Here is a 13870-nt window from a genome sequence, read left to right as displayed (position 1 = left end):
GTACCCATGGAATCTTGACTTGGAAGTCACAAGCCGTTAGATTAAACCCCGATTTCCATGCCTTTGCCAAAGCTTCCTCCATACCTTGAGAAATTTCAAAATTCATATGTAGATCTTTCCCTTGCTTCATGTCACCAGGTAGCAGTAAATCTTGATAGTTTGGTGAAACATTGCAGCAAATCCTTACTTCATAGGAGTTCTTCAAATCAGACTGAGTTTCACCATTATCTTCTCCACCCCTTACAAAACATGGAGTATTCTGAGTGATTTGGTCCAAAAGTGCAAGGTGTGACAACCTTGTGAACTCTAGATGCTGAATGTACTCAAAAGCATTAGAGGCATGGAAAAGGTACACCCAAGTTATTTTTTTTGTCTTCCATCATACATCAAGTTAGACATGATCCTTGGAAACATAAAGGTCTAGGAAGGTTACTGAGTACCATCAAATCAAAAGCAACCTTACTTGGAATTGAGTAACCTGGTCAAGCACTAGCTATCAATCATCTTAGTGCCCTTGCTTTCAAATTTCTCTCGTGTTGCTAAGGTGCTTTTGATCCTTAAAAGTTGTAATAGCTTGTAAGTCTTGAGTTTCTTGCTTTTGGCTACCCAATAGTGGCTACCTTTGCCATCAACCCTATGAATGGAGACACCACATATGCCCACCTTGAAGTACTCCTTTGTTGCCTTCCCTATAGCCCTTTCTCTCCTTGACAATGGACATATAGTACTTATTCTACTGCAAGGCCCCTAGCCGTTGGCAGCCTGATTGAGTGATACTCTCCTAGCCATTGGCAACCCTACTTGGGAGTAGCTTCCCCCCTGGTTACCGAAAGAAAACCACCCAACCCCTAACCAAAACCAAAGATTTTACATCCATATCACAAAGTTTGTGCATTCAAGTGCAATGGATGTTATAGTTGTACAGTTGCATGAAGGATTTAAATCCTTGCCGAAAATTGTATGAAACAAAGGGGATCAGAATACGCGAGGAGACTTTTATGCATCCCATCTTTCTTGTATGAGACAAACATCTTTGCAAGAAGGGTGTATAGAGCATCTTGTTGGCATTCCATTATAGGAGGCAATTGGTGTGTGATACATCTTGTTGGCATTCCTTTTGAAGCCTTGTAACAGTGAAGTTTGGGTGCTATGTTATATATCACATTCGTTATAAGCACATATCCACTATGGGAAAGAGTTTCTTAAGGTTGGGGTGCAAGAAGTGGTGGGTGTACAATGCTAGCTAGGCTAAGATTGGTGTTTTTTACTCTTTGGTTTAGGTTGGGGTCGTCGTGAGGCAAAAAGTGAGGTGAGTGCATAGGTTAAGATTGAAGTGCTCAAGAGGACAATATTAGCACGGGGACAAAGAGTTTGGTGGACACGGACACATACGATTAGCTTCATTTAATGTTGGCGTTTGTATGAGAAAAAGATATGTCTTAGTTAAGGATAAGGTTTTCATGAGGAGTAGGTTAACTTAGGTTAAGTTCAAGGTATTCATGAGGCAAAGAATCTAGTTGTTGTACAAGGTTAGCCAAGATTAAGGTTGGGCTCCTAAAGGAGGTAAAGTGTAGGTGTACAAGGTGGATATTTTTACATTTGCAAGATCAAAATGATCCTTTTAAGCGTAGTGTTAGTCTACAAATTTATTATAATCTACCTTGTGGCACACTTATTTTGTGTCTATATTAAATATCCGCCCCGCCCCCGCCCCCGCCCCCGCCCCCCCAATAAATAACACTTTCTTTACTCCAAGAGAATACATTGGTAGACACTCAACAATTAAATACTCTTAAAGCTTATTATATATTTAACTCTTAAAGCTTAGTACATGACTCACCTAGCTAGTTTTCCCTTTAAAAGTGCTTATGAAAGAGTACTCCTCAAGTGAGTTAAGAAGAAAAAAAGTGCTCAATTGAGCTTGGATTGAATTAGTCACAAAAAGTTACAATCCGCCTTGGCATCGCCTTGGCATATCCTTTGCATAGGGAACTCCACAAAGAAATACACAGCGGGGAACGTATCACCACAACTTCTCTTACTTACTAAGCTTGCGATTTTTATTCATTTTGCAAAGAATATTCCACTTGCACGACGTCAAAATAAAATTTGTTGAAAGAGTACTCATGTGAGATTTTTGTATACATGGAGTGCCCTAGTGTAAGTCGAATGACATGTTTTAGCGAAAATATCTCTTCCCTATTGTTGTTGGTGCATATCCGACCCTCTTTTTTTAAACACGTGAAGTACTTGCATGCTTGACTTTTAGAATTAAAACTTACAACTGTCAGTGGTGGGAACGCCAGGGGGTTCACAATTCATAGGGGACTTGGGATTTTTTTTTTTTTTTGGAGAATCACCTACAACTTTGAAATTACAACACACACATAGATGGAGGCCGCCTGACTCTTAAAATGTGTCTTCTCGGTCCGATAAAGATGGCCAAACCATTATATGGACTAGGGGAACAACCCCTAAGGGCTACATGTCACACGACCTGCCAACTAGGTTTGAACTCATGACCTTAGCGTCTTGCTCTGGGCTAGCACTCGTTGACATGACTCATGAGACTTGAAATGTTGTTAGAAGTTTATAATGATTAGGCTGAAGATGCTTCCAAAAACAGACATAACTACCTAGATTTAGTAGTCCACGATTCCACAAAATGGTGAAGCGGTTCAGAGCAGGTTGCTCCCTTCTCGCCAGGCCCAGCCCCGGCAAGAGCAGGCAGAGGGGCGTGACAACGACAGTCATTTGTCTCTCGTCTTCTTTATGAGAGCGGGTCCGCCCCCTTCTCTCTACTCGGCACAAGTCACGCTTGAGCTGTCTCAAGTTTACGTCGAGTGAAAGGTTTCTCTTTAAAGGCAAAAAGGTAAGGCCAGTGTTCAAGCTTTTCTTACTCGAAGGGGAAAAAGCCCCAAGTACAGGTTCATAGAATACCGAGCCTTCTTATATTCGCTCTCTCTCTCTCTCTCTCATCTTCTCTAGACTCTCAGCACAGAACGGGAGCCTTTTCCAGTGTTTTTCATACAATACATAACATAATGAGCAGTGCTCGAAAAAAACTTTTTTCCAAAAACTTGGCAAACCTACATAAGTGGAACACCAGAGGTAGATTGACAAAATTTGAAGGTTTTTATACCAAATTACACTTTTTTTCAAAATTTTGTAGGTTTTCCCACCTTCAAATATAAAATTTAGAGGTAAATTTCAAAATTTGTAGGTGGGGATTACACTAAACCTAGGTTTTTTTCGGATTCATGAGCTTCTGTTCGGGAGCACCTCATACCTAGCTAGGTACGATTGGGGGCAGGGGACCACCGGCCCCCCCATCGGGCGGGTGGTCCCCTGCCCCTAATCGTACCTAGCTAGGTATGCCGTGCCTCCCTCACAAAAGCTCATGATGTCAAGGTAAGTCATAATGGGGGAGCCATTGAGGTGGCGGTCCCCTACCCCCAATCGTACCTAGCTAGGTATGCCGTGTTTCCCTCACAAAAGCTCATGATGTCGAGGTAAGTTATAATGTAGGAACCACCGGGCCGGCGGTCCCCTACCCCCAATCGTACCTAGCTAGGTATGCCGTGCCTCCCTCACAAAAGCTCATGATGTTGGGGTAAGTCATAATGTGGGAATTATTGTGAGAATCTGTCCAAAACTTCTTGTGTCCAGGAACTGAGAACTCTGACTCTCTCTGAGTTTCCAAAGTGTTTCGCCATAGGTTGTACCAGTGTGTGGTGTCACCCCATGAGTAGTTGTCTGTCCCTTTCACTCACCCATTCACGCATAGAAATTATCTCCAATGAAACACGCACGAAAGCCACATCGGCGATTCGTTAATACCGACTAATAATCTCACTCAAAAACGATTAATTTTAAACAATGTATTGATATCATCGCTGAAGGAAGGCCATGCCCTAGAGTTAATTAATCTCATTTTAGCTATAGCTACTTAATTGAACGTCTCAAGTTCGAACCTTAGGAAAAGAGTATATTTTTACGAAGGAAGTTTAATAGTGTGAAGCCATTGAATGCTCTGCAAGATCCGGTTTCTTGGCTGCATGCAGGCCTGCATCAGAAGGCACGCGTTGTAGGAGCCAGCTCATGGGCCAGGGGAATCACTCTTCTCTCTCTCTCTCTCTCTCTCTCTCTCTCTCTCTCTCTCTCTCTCTCTCTCTCTCTCTCTCTGTCTCTCTCTCTCTCTCCCAGCTCCCCCCACGGTCCCTCAGCACTAAAGGGCACGGGCCATTTACTTTTGAGCTCGATTGATATCGAGAATGCTTTTTTAGCTTGAATTAGCATTTTTTTGAATTTTGTTTGAGAACTTGTTGGTGATCAGGTTTTGAATTTGTTGGAAATGGATGGTATCTCTTTTAAACTTGTCTTGGTGCCGATTTGAATTGTTTGACTCTGGTTTTATTACTAGTTTCAATGCTTGGTGATTTACTCTCGGGTGGAGTAGTCAAACGGGATGTCTGGGGATTGTTTCAATGTATGCTTGAAAACCTCGGAACGACGCAGACAGTATGTATGGGGATTGTTTTGTTGTATGGTAGAAAACCTCCAAACGACGCAGACAAGATGTCTAGGGAGCGTTTGGTTGTATGCTTGAACCTCGAAATGATGCAGGTTGCAACGTGGGTGGGGAATTTGGTTGTAAAAGGCCTCTATATCTCCCGGCCTGAACCTTTTTAGGTTATGCGGGAGGAGTGATAAGGGAGTAGTTGATAGCCTCATGGCCCGGATTTGGATGGTTATTTGGGGCGGGGGGGGATGTTCATTAGTGACTTTATGTTTCTATGTCTTGTAACATGCATATGTGAGTAATGAAGCCAAGACGGTGGGATCCACGACAGTGAAGTTCGGACGCGAAGATCGAGACACACACAGCTGTAGGATGCCGGGGTAAACTAGGACATGGAAAAGTAAACTTGGACAAGCAGCGGGACCTGTCCAAGTTTATTTATGATTATATAGTTTGCCCATAAGTCAACTTCCCCGTTGTGGGCATAGCGGTTAGTGTATCGTGGTGGTGGCGAGGGTTCAAGTCTCCGTGCCCGCAATGGTCGCCCATTTTTTTTCACTCTCAATCTTCCTCGAGATCCCCCCTTTCAACCTCAGCCGCCGATCCCATCTCTTTTTACCCGTGCCCTTTAGTGCCGTGGCCCGCGGTCCCCAGTCCTTGCAGACTAAGGGTCCAATTAGGGAGCATGTCGCATTGCCCAATCATAAGCGTCCACACAGGACGAAACACACACACTCTCTCTCTCTCTCTCATTCATCGGCCCGACCCTGATCATCATCAATGGCTCGTCAGCAGATTTAGCGGAGAGAGAGAGAAAGAGAGAGAGAGAGAGAGAGGTTGCTGCTGTTTCGATTCTAGAGAGAGAGAGTGTGTGTGAATGTCACGTGAGTGTAGACCCCGGGCTCGGAGTCGGCCATCACCCGACCCAATCAGAGATCTTCCTTCCCTCTCATCATCACAGCGCCTACTGCTACTCATACACATGAGAGTCATCACCATATTCCTGCTGCGTATAAAAGGCCGCTTCCACCTGCAAACATATTTATACTAGCTAGTCATATTATTGACGTAGCTTCAAGTTGTCAACGTGCAGCTCTGCAGCAGTAGTACCCAACTCCTCATCTTCACTACTTTCATCTCTCTCTCTCTCTCTCTCAATACATGCACCCCTTATCATACATAATTAGCCTTCAGTACATCCTGTTTCATTATACCCACTGATATATTCATGCAAACTCCCTTCTGCACTACTTGAAGCGCCCACATACTAATTATTACGTCTATACTTAATTAATTGACAGGAGCAGCTACTTGCATGATTATCTACAGCTCCATTAGTAATTAGTGCAAGCCTTCTTCACGAACCAATTAGTACTTAGCAGCTTGAATCAGCTTCCATGTCTACGACTGCTAAAAACTTGATTTGGGCCAAGCTCACCATATTTCTGCTGTTTGGGCTCTTGCTTTTGAGAAATGGGCAGTTTTTATCCCATATTCATCTTGATGATGATGATGATGATGAGCAAGCAACTGGTAAAGTATAAGCAGTACTTCCTACCAACGTCCATTGCATCAGCAAAGTAGCACTGTTTTTCCTCAATAGGCCAATCATTATAACTTACAAGTGCCCAAACATCATCAATATTATAAGACTTGCATGGAAGTGTTTAATGTGTGCGCCGGTGCAATGTAGCCCGGTGTGGGCCAGTGCGTGTAGTATGACCAGGCTCGACTTCTGGATTGGTGGCCGGTCTCGATCTATTTTATCATACCAAAATACTGTGGGGACTAGTATTAAACAGACTCTATTTGTAGCCACCTAATATGGTTTTAATCACTTCAAACTAATGGTTTCTATGCAATATAGTGCATTACAAAGACTCCCTGCCTATAACTTCTCATCTGCTTTGTGTGTTCAATATTCAAATCCCTAAAGGAATGTTGTGTTACCAGTGAAGATTAGAACATCAAACTCTCAATCATTAGGGAAATTCAACAAGTGACACTAATTGTTTTTACATGATTTGCAGGTATTATTAGTCGAACATCCCCTACCTTTCACGAAGGTGGTCGACCGCTATACTCATATAAGGTAAGCAATATTGCTCAGTTCAAATGAATTCTGGTAATTTAATGAAGATACATCCCTAATGCTTTAAGGGTAAATCTATTTGACTAAGATGTTCATCTCATACTCATATCATTATGACTTCAGACATTCGACGATCCGATACGGTGACGGTCTTGGAATAGCTTAGGCCACATCTCATGCTAATTAAGGACTTATTCTCTCTAGGATCATTAAAGCATTTTGTCTGAATCAATTAACCAATCATCTTACCATTATATTTGAAGGAATTTAAGGATTTACAATAATGTGTTACCTGCACATGTGGAAATTCCACTCCTAGAGGTCTAAAAGGCACGACGCTTCTTGTCCGATGCTTTTTGCCATTTCCGTGGCATCGGTATTACTGTCAGTATTACACTTGGTTTTTACCCTTGTGATACCGACGCTAGTGTCACTTGCTTTCTCTCATATTCACTTTCGGCCTGGTTACAATTAATGCGAATGAAAACCATCATTTAATGTGATTGCATTAAGCGTGACATAGGATGCTTATGCTGAAATTTGAATGTACAAATACAGGACCCAAAAGCAGGACTGTTCTCTCAAATGATGAGCTCATTGGCTGATTCATGGAGAGGTAACAACAAGGAGCCCTTGTGTGAGTTCAAGGGAGATGAAGTTCTACCGAAGAACTTACTATTGGCGAAGCTTGCGGAGTGCTACAAAAGTTTAAGGAGCAAGCATGAAGCTGAAAATGGTATTGGTGATGATGGGCAGCTAGAAGGCAGAAACTACATCAGAAATAGGCGGCTTTTACGAAGCAGTGATGACCGTGAATCATACACTGGAAGCAGAGCTTATCCTACTTCGACTTCGATGGCATTTCAAGCCAAAGCGACCACCATCACTAGCAGAATTGCTGAAGATGACAATGTCGAAGCTGCTTTCCACATTGATTACAGTGGCCCTAAAACTCATCCACCCAAAAACAATTAATTAGTGATTTTTCATGACTATCTACATTTATGCTTGTAAATTATACACTATTTTATGCATTACAGCTATAACCACAATTGTAAAGTTTGCCAAAAATCTACTCTGATTGTTTTTAGTGTGATGCTGATTATTCATGTCTGAAAAGTTCATTATGAGCATCATCAACACCAGAGGTACCTGTGTATGCACGGTCGAAGTCGAAGTTGATTATTTATGCTGCCAGCTGAGGGTTTTTAATAGATATTGGACTCTTGTCTGCCCATGTGGCGGAACCAGCTGCCCTTGTTAAAAGAAGCCATGGCAGAGTAATTAGAGGGCAATGCTGGTCTTGTTTGAAGGTTCCAATGTATGCCAAAGTACGCCCACTTCTGCGTGCAGGTTGATCGATTGACAAAGTCCCTACTAATTACGACTGATTTTGCAATATATGATCTGTTCATTGTGTACAGCTAGGCATCCATTAATTATTTACAAATGCAATGCCTGCAAACCACATAATATTGTATCTCTCCATCTTTGTATAACTAATCAAACTTGTCATATACTTCTTGATTAATCCCAAAAAGTCATTAATTATTGCAAGATTGTCACGTGTGAAGATTGTCCAATTTGTAGACGTTGCATAGCCAGCAGTAGACAGCTTCACATTCTAAGAATTCAAAATCTATATGGTCTTGTCAGTGCATTTATTGGAGTTACAGAATATGCTAAATTTCCACATCTGGTCATGTAGTACCGTTCTGATTGTTACTTCAGCAATTCTATTGCTGTAGATTTTAATTAATATTGGCGTTGGCAACCAACAAGTCTAGTCTGCGAACGGCGACTACCCCCATTATTATCTTATTGTGATGTGTTGCAGTCTTCAAAAGACAAAATAGTTGACAAATATTTTGGGCAATAAGAAAATCTAGTAAAGCTTTTAACACGCTTTTATAATGGCGTCCTTTGCTGACTGTTCTTCTCCATATTTTAGCTATGGTCACGCGAGGCTTAGTTATCAGGTATTTGAACAAATAACTAGGTCCCGCCCCGCCGCCCCCCCCCCCCCCCCCCCAAAAGGCGCTAGTTATTTAAACAAATAACTAAGCCTCATTCTTTTTTCCCCTATATTAGAAAAGAAACAAGGTTACATCCTTTTTGTGAGACACGGAGGATGACAAAAACAGGGAAGTACTGTTTTTTTACTTTACCGAAGTTGACCAAAATTACAAAGGCTTTTTCAATCATATTCCAACCTAGATGATCCTTTATACAAAACATATTTCGCAGTCACCAACTACTACTATTTGGCAGTGAGCTAAGGACGTTCTGGAGGTGCGCGATGAGCCGAAGGCCATGGAAGTGCTGCCTTCTTAGCTTTTCTTCTTCAGACCTGCAATCATCAATCATTCACTGTAGGTGCATGTATGAGCCGTCTAGCAGGACCTCCTATTTGGGGCTTGTTTATGTTCACACTGTTGTAAAAGCCGATGCAGCCAATTAGGACTTTCTGATTGGCCTCGTAAATCCTACATTGGTCTAGCTTGAGCTGGTTGACCTGCAAGGAAAAATGAACAAAGGGTATCCTCAGACTTTTAGTCTGGTAAGCATTGTTAAATATGCTCTTGTTCCTTTCAAGCCAGATTAGCCACCTCTGATCCTGTTCCAAATAACTGAAAAAACTGAAACTGAATCACCTAGAAGAAATTGTTTCCAGTTGGAGGTGGAGTCCATAGGACTAATTAAAGGGTACAAAATAGTAGAGTTAGCTGGATTGTTCATGAAGAGGTGGGGGATATCCTCTTTCGTTTGCACGCACCTGTTGTGCAGATTCCTGTGCCCATTCCAACAGCCCTCTTCTGTAGCCTCTCCAGACTGCTTTGTGAAGGATGAGCCAAAGAAGGACTCAGTGTTTTGCCGGGATTCCTTTATTCCAAATGTTCTGGAACTTGAAGGTCCATTGCTTCTTTGTCATATCAATATTCCATTTCTTATTAAGGGTGGTGTGCTCGGGTACCTGCAGGTTGTGTGGTAGATTTGGGGGATGATGAAGAGCGCTGCCGTTAGCCTAGAATAGGGCCTTGGGGGATGGATCATGTGGGGATGAGAGGGACCACTCCAGGACTTTCGGGAAGAAAGATTTTCTTGTATTTAGTAAAGTTAGCTCCGAGGGTTGCAGTTGGTGGTGCCTGAGGAGTTCGTAGTGGGTGAGCCATCTGGCTTCTGCTAAGTGCCACAGGTCCTTCAAAGTAGTTATTCCTTTGCTGTGAATGCGTCTTGCAATCCGAGCCTGGCCTTGGGAGGGATGGGGGATGGGGGGGAAAGACCACCATATTGATTCTTGGGCTCTGATGTAGAGGCTGAATTTGATTCCCAATTGACCTTCAGACTGGGTCTATACCTATTCCAAGCCTTCCACAGCGATTTGAGGAGATCTGATCCCTTTGTAGATGATTCAATAGGGCCAAAGAAAAGGGTAAACCATGGGATATTGGAGACTCCTTGGACTCCTTTCAGTTGGAACTTCTTAAGGTTCCGAAATAGAAGGGAGGCCCATTCTTCATCAGGTTGCTCTAGGGCTCTTAGGACAAGCTTAATTGCTAGCTTGTCAGCGAGTCATTTATGTTGGTCAATCCTAGCCATCCTTGTTCCTTAGGGAGACAACAAAATTCCCACTTGACTTTGGCTATCCCTTTCTTGAGGGGGTCACCTGTCCAAAGAAAGTTCCTATAAACCCTAATAAAGTCCTTTAATGATCATCGGGGGGTCTCTAGCAGGAGAGGAAGTATAGCACATAGGTGGTGATGAAGTGTTTGATGACTAGCACCCTGCCTGCTAGATTAGCTTGGACACCCAACCATCGATTCAGTTTGGCTGATAACTTTTTTATAATCCAACTCCACCTCTGCTTCATGGTGACTTTGAATCCAAATGGTATTCCTAGTAGTCGGAAAATTACTTCGTCTCATAAGTTGGAGCATCCTTGCTCGGTGATCCAGCTAGGGAGAGGGGAGTGAGAAGCCCTAATACCTGTTTTAGAGTGGTTGATTTTAGAGCCAGATGCCGTGAATATCTGTAAGCATTCCCCAAATTGGCAGAGGGATTGATCATCATTGTGAAGGAAGCCATTGGTGTCATCCGCAAACTGAGAGAGGCAGTGTTGTTTGCCATTAGGCAAGGAGATGCCCTTGATAGAACCATCGGCCATTTTGGCTTTAACTAACCAGTTTAGGGAATCAGCTGCTGTGGCAAATAGGAGGGGGGTCAATGGGCATCCTTGTCTGACGGATCGGTTAAGAGCGAACGGGTCAAAAAGGAAGTTATTGAGTGCCACTCTAGCTTTGCGATTTCCCAGTAGAGTCTGGACAAATCTAACCACCTTGGGTCTGCCCCATTATTACTAGACAATCTAGCAGAAAGGACCATTCCAGCCTTTCATATGCTTTGTTGAAGTCTACTTTGACAAAAACGTAGTCCTGCACTGATTCCTCAATGTGTTCTATCCCTTCCCACATTGCAATGAATGCTTCGATTATTCTTCTGCCTTTGATGAAGCCCTTTTGCTTAGAGGAAAGCCATTCAGCAAAGAGCTGGCGATATTCTAAGGGCGATAGCTTTGGCAAAAACTTTGTAGGCAGAGTTGAGCATAGTTAGGGGTCTCTAGTTAGATAATTCATCTTTCGGCCCTTTTTTGTGCGGTAACTTGATGACCCCCGTATTCATCTGTACTGGGAAGGCGCCATAGGACACTGCTTCTTCCCAAACTACAACCAAAATGGGTGGCATTACTTCTTTGAAAGCCTGGTAGAACTTTGTCGGGAGGCCATCCAAACCTGGGGTTTTCTTGGTTTTTAGAGAGTCTATAGCCAGTTTGATTTCCCATGTCGAGAGGTCTGGGAGGCAGCTAGAGGAGGGGCAATTTTTTTCCTGCAGTTTTTGATTTTCACTCTGGCAGCGGACATAGACTCGTTGATCTTTTTGGAGGGACTGAGATCAGAGAAGTGGGTTCTAGTGATTTCCAAGTTTTCAGCCTCCGACGTAGCCGCTACCATTGGGACCCAGAAGGAGAGGGATGGTTTCCCTTTGGTTTTTTTTCTGAGGAGCTTGAACATCTCTTTGGTTGGTCTATCAACCTTCCCTACCCATCACTCTCTGAAGAAATCTGCAGTGTGCTTCATGGTGAGGTCTTCCTCCATACGAAGTTGGTAGCAATTTTATCGTGTGGTTCGGAGTCTTGCTCGTTGGAGGATTCGAGGTCGATGAGAGCATTGTAAATACTACCTTTCCTTTTTCTTCTGATCTCTGTAACCTACTTCCTATACTTAATGAGAGTGAGTTGGGTATTAGAAATGGCCGCCACCCAAGCTTTGGCTGGTGTATAGCCTTTAGAGAACTCTTGTACCCAGATAGCCTTTACACTTTCTTGAACTTCTTCTAATTGAAAAAGGGAGGAATCAGTGTGGAACCAATGGTTACAAATTTTGTTGCACTTGTCATCAATTGTAATGACTAAGGGATAATGATCAGATGCACACGAGGTTAGTCTGGGTTTGGCTTTAATACGGTTGAAGTTCTTAGCCAAAGGGACATTGATGTAGCATCTATCAACCCTAGCCTTCCTAGCATTTTCCCCTTTGGAGCAGTTTTTCCAGGTGAACTCCTCAAGTGTTCCAGCATCCCATAGTTTGAGTTTGGCTTTGAGGAGATCCCATTCTTTCCTTTCGGAGGTTGCCATAGCTTGCCCTTTCTGTTGATACTTGTCCTCTGAAGCTTCTACCATGTTGAAGTCTCTGAAGATAATAACTTTCCCTTGCAAGAGGCTAAGGTGATTCAATAGGGTCGTTATGTCTGTGGCAACCCCTCCTGCATAAACAGAGACCAGCATGCAGTGGAGAGTGGCTTCAATAGCCAAAGCCACCCAGTACTCTTCTACAGAGGATAGTTAGGATTAACCTTCCAATTTTGAGGGATTCTGAGGGCTGTTCCTCCAGAGCCTATCAAGTGCAAGGAGAAAAACCATTTGTGGTCTCGCAGGATGTAGTTAGGAGCCTCTGATCTAATTCTGGCCCAGTGATCTTAATCTTTTGAAGTCCAATAACCTCGATAGGATAGTTGACAAGCCATGCTTTGATCTTATTAGCTTTGTTAGGGTTAGATAAACCTTTAATGTTCCAAGAAAGGGCTTTCATCTAATGTTTCGACGATCCTTACGACTTTTTTATGTCTGAGGAGATACCTGCATCGTCGAGTTGAGGGCCTGCTTGTTGTCCTTGTGCACCTCCATGGGTGAGGGGCCTGTCTCGAAGGTTCTCTTTGGTTTGGGGACCGAGTTCTCTTTGTTGCGGGGGATAGGAGAGGCCTTGTTGAGGTCGATAGAGTTTCCTTGTCTACCTTATTAACTTGAGACTCTAGGCGGTACTCAGAGTCTTCGTCTTCACCTAAATCCGGTCCTATGGAGTCTGCCAAATTCGAATCTTCTCACTTGGGCAGTGAGGCCAGGATAGAAAATATGTTGGGGGCCTTGGGTCTGTTCCTCTCATTGGATGGATTTTCAGCAAGAGGATTTTCAGCCCTAGTTGGTTTGGGTGGGGGGGAGGGGTGTCCTAGCAGGGTCTTCGGTCTTTTGGTTGTGGCCTGTATCGATAGGTGTGGGGGATTTTTGTGTTGGCTTAGGGTTCTTGACAAGACAATCCCGGACGAAGTGCCCCTTTACACCATAGTGAGAACATGCGTTAGGAAGGTATTTGTATATCAGCGGGCTGTACAAAGAACTCACCGTCATCCAAGGCTACAACAACCATCTCTTGGGGGAGTTCCACAGAGGTGCCCATCTCTATGAGCGTCTATGGGTGCCATGTAGGAATGTACTCTCCCCTAGGTCTTCCCCCTAGCACTTTCCCTAGTTGTGCCCCTATGACCCAAAGGTGGTTATGGAAGTGCAAAGGGAGGTTCGAGAACTCCACCCAAACAGAGAAGTTGTGAGAGAATTCCTCTGTGCGTTGTATTCCTTGTGCTACTTGAATAGGCATAGGGGAGATGTTCATAACAACCATTGGCTAGCGCTCAGCACCCTGAAGGCCATGTCCGAATTTCAAAAAACAAATACGTATTGATTCTTGGGGAGTGCCTGGATGGTCTTCACCCTCTGATCCTAAGGGTCCCCAGTGGTTCTTAATCCACCCTCTCAATAAATCTGCCGAAGGCGGGGACCCGCTAGAAGCCCTATTAGCGCTCTGTTTTCTAAATCTGCTTGCGTTTTGCGAACTTGAGCAGCAGGGAGAATAACAAGAGGCTTATCG

The 13870-nt window shown here is 43.5% G+C and overlaps 1 protein-coding gene across 1 annotated transcript; it reads left to right on the top strand.

Annotated features, from left to right (window-relative positions):
• The first annotated feature begins 5462 nt into the window (after nt 1-5462).
• On the top strand, nt 5463-7674 carry LOC147417904 (uncharacterized). Its single transcript, XM_086507556.1, has 3 exons — nt 5463-6055; nt 6553-6614; nt 7173-7674. Exons 1-3 carry the CDS (start codon nt 5920-5922, stop codon nt 7587-7589), a joined length of 615 nt encoding a protein of 204 aa, XP_086363682.1. The 5' UTR covers nt 5463-5919; the 3' UTR covers nt 7590-7674.
• Nucleotides 7675-13870: the final 6196 nt, after the last annotated feature.

The sequence above is a fragment of the Adiantum capillus-veneris genome, chromosome 30 (genome assembly GCF_014529385.1).
Source record: "Adiantum capillus-veneris isolate H3 chromosome 30, ASM1452938v2, whole genome shotgun sequence".
Lineage (NCBI taxonomy): Eukaryota > Viridiplantae > Streptophyta > Polypodiopsida > Polypodiales > Pteridaceae > Adiantum > Adiantum capillus-veneris.
Note: the sequence above shows the minus strand (reverse complement) of the source record. Positions and strands in the feature narration are given on the sequence as shown.

What these genes read in the sequence shown, in the direction of transcription:
- LOC147417904 (XM_086507556.1), top strand. Translation starts at nt 5,920, where the DNA reads ATGTCTACGACTGCTAAAAACTTGATTTGGGCCAAGCTCACCATATTT. An exon ending in TGATGATGAGCAAGCAACTG is followed by an intron (nt 6,056 to 6,552) that starts GTAAAGTATAAG and finishes CATGATTTGCAG; the next exon opens with GTATTATTAGTCGAACATCC. An exon ending in GACCGCTATACTCATATAAG is followed by an intron (nt 6,615 to 7,172) that starts GTAAGCAATATT and finishes GTACAAATACAG; the next exon opens with GACCCAAAAGCAGGACTGTT.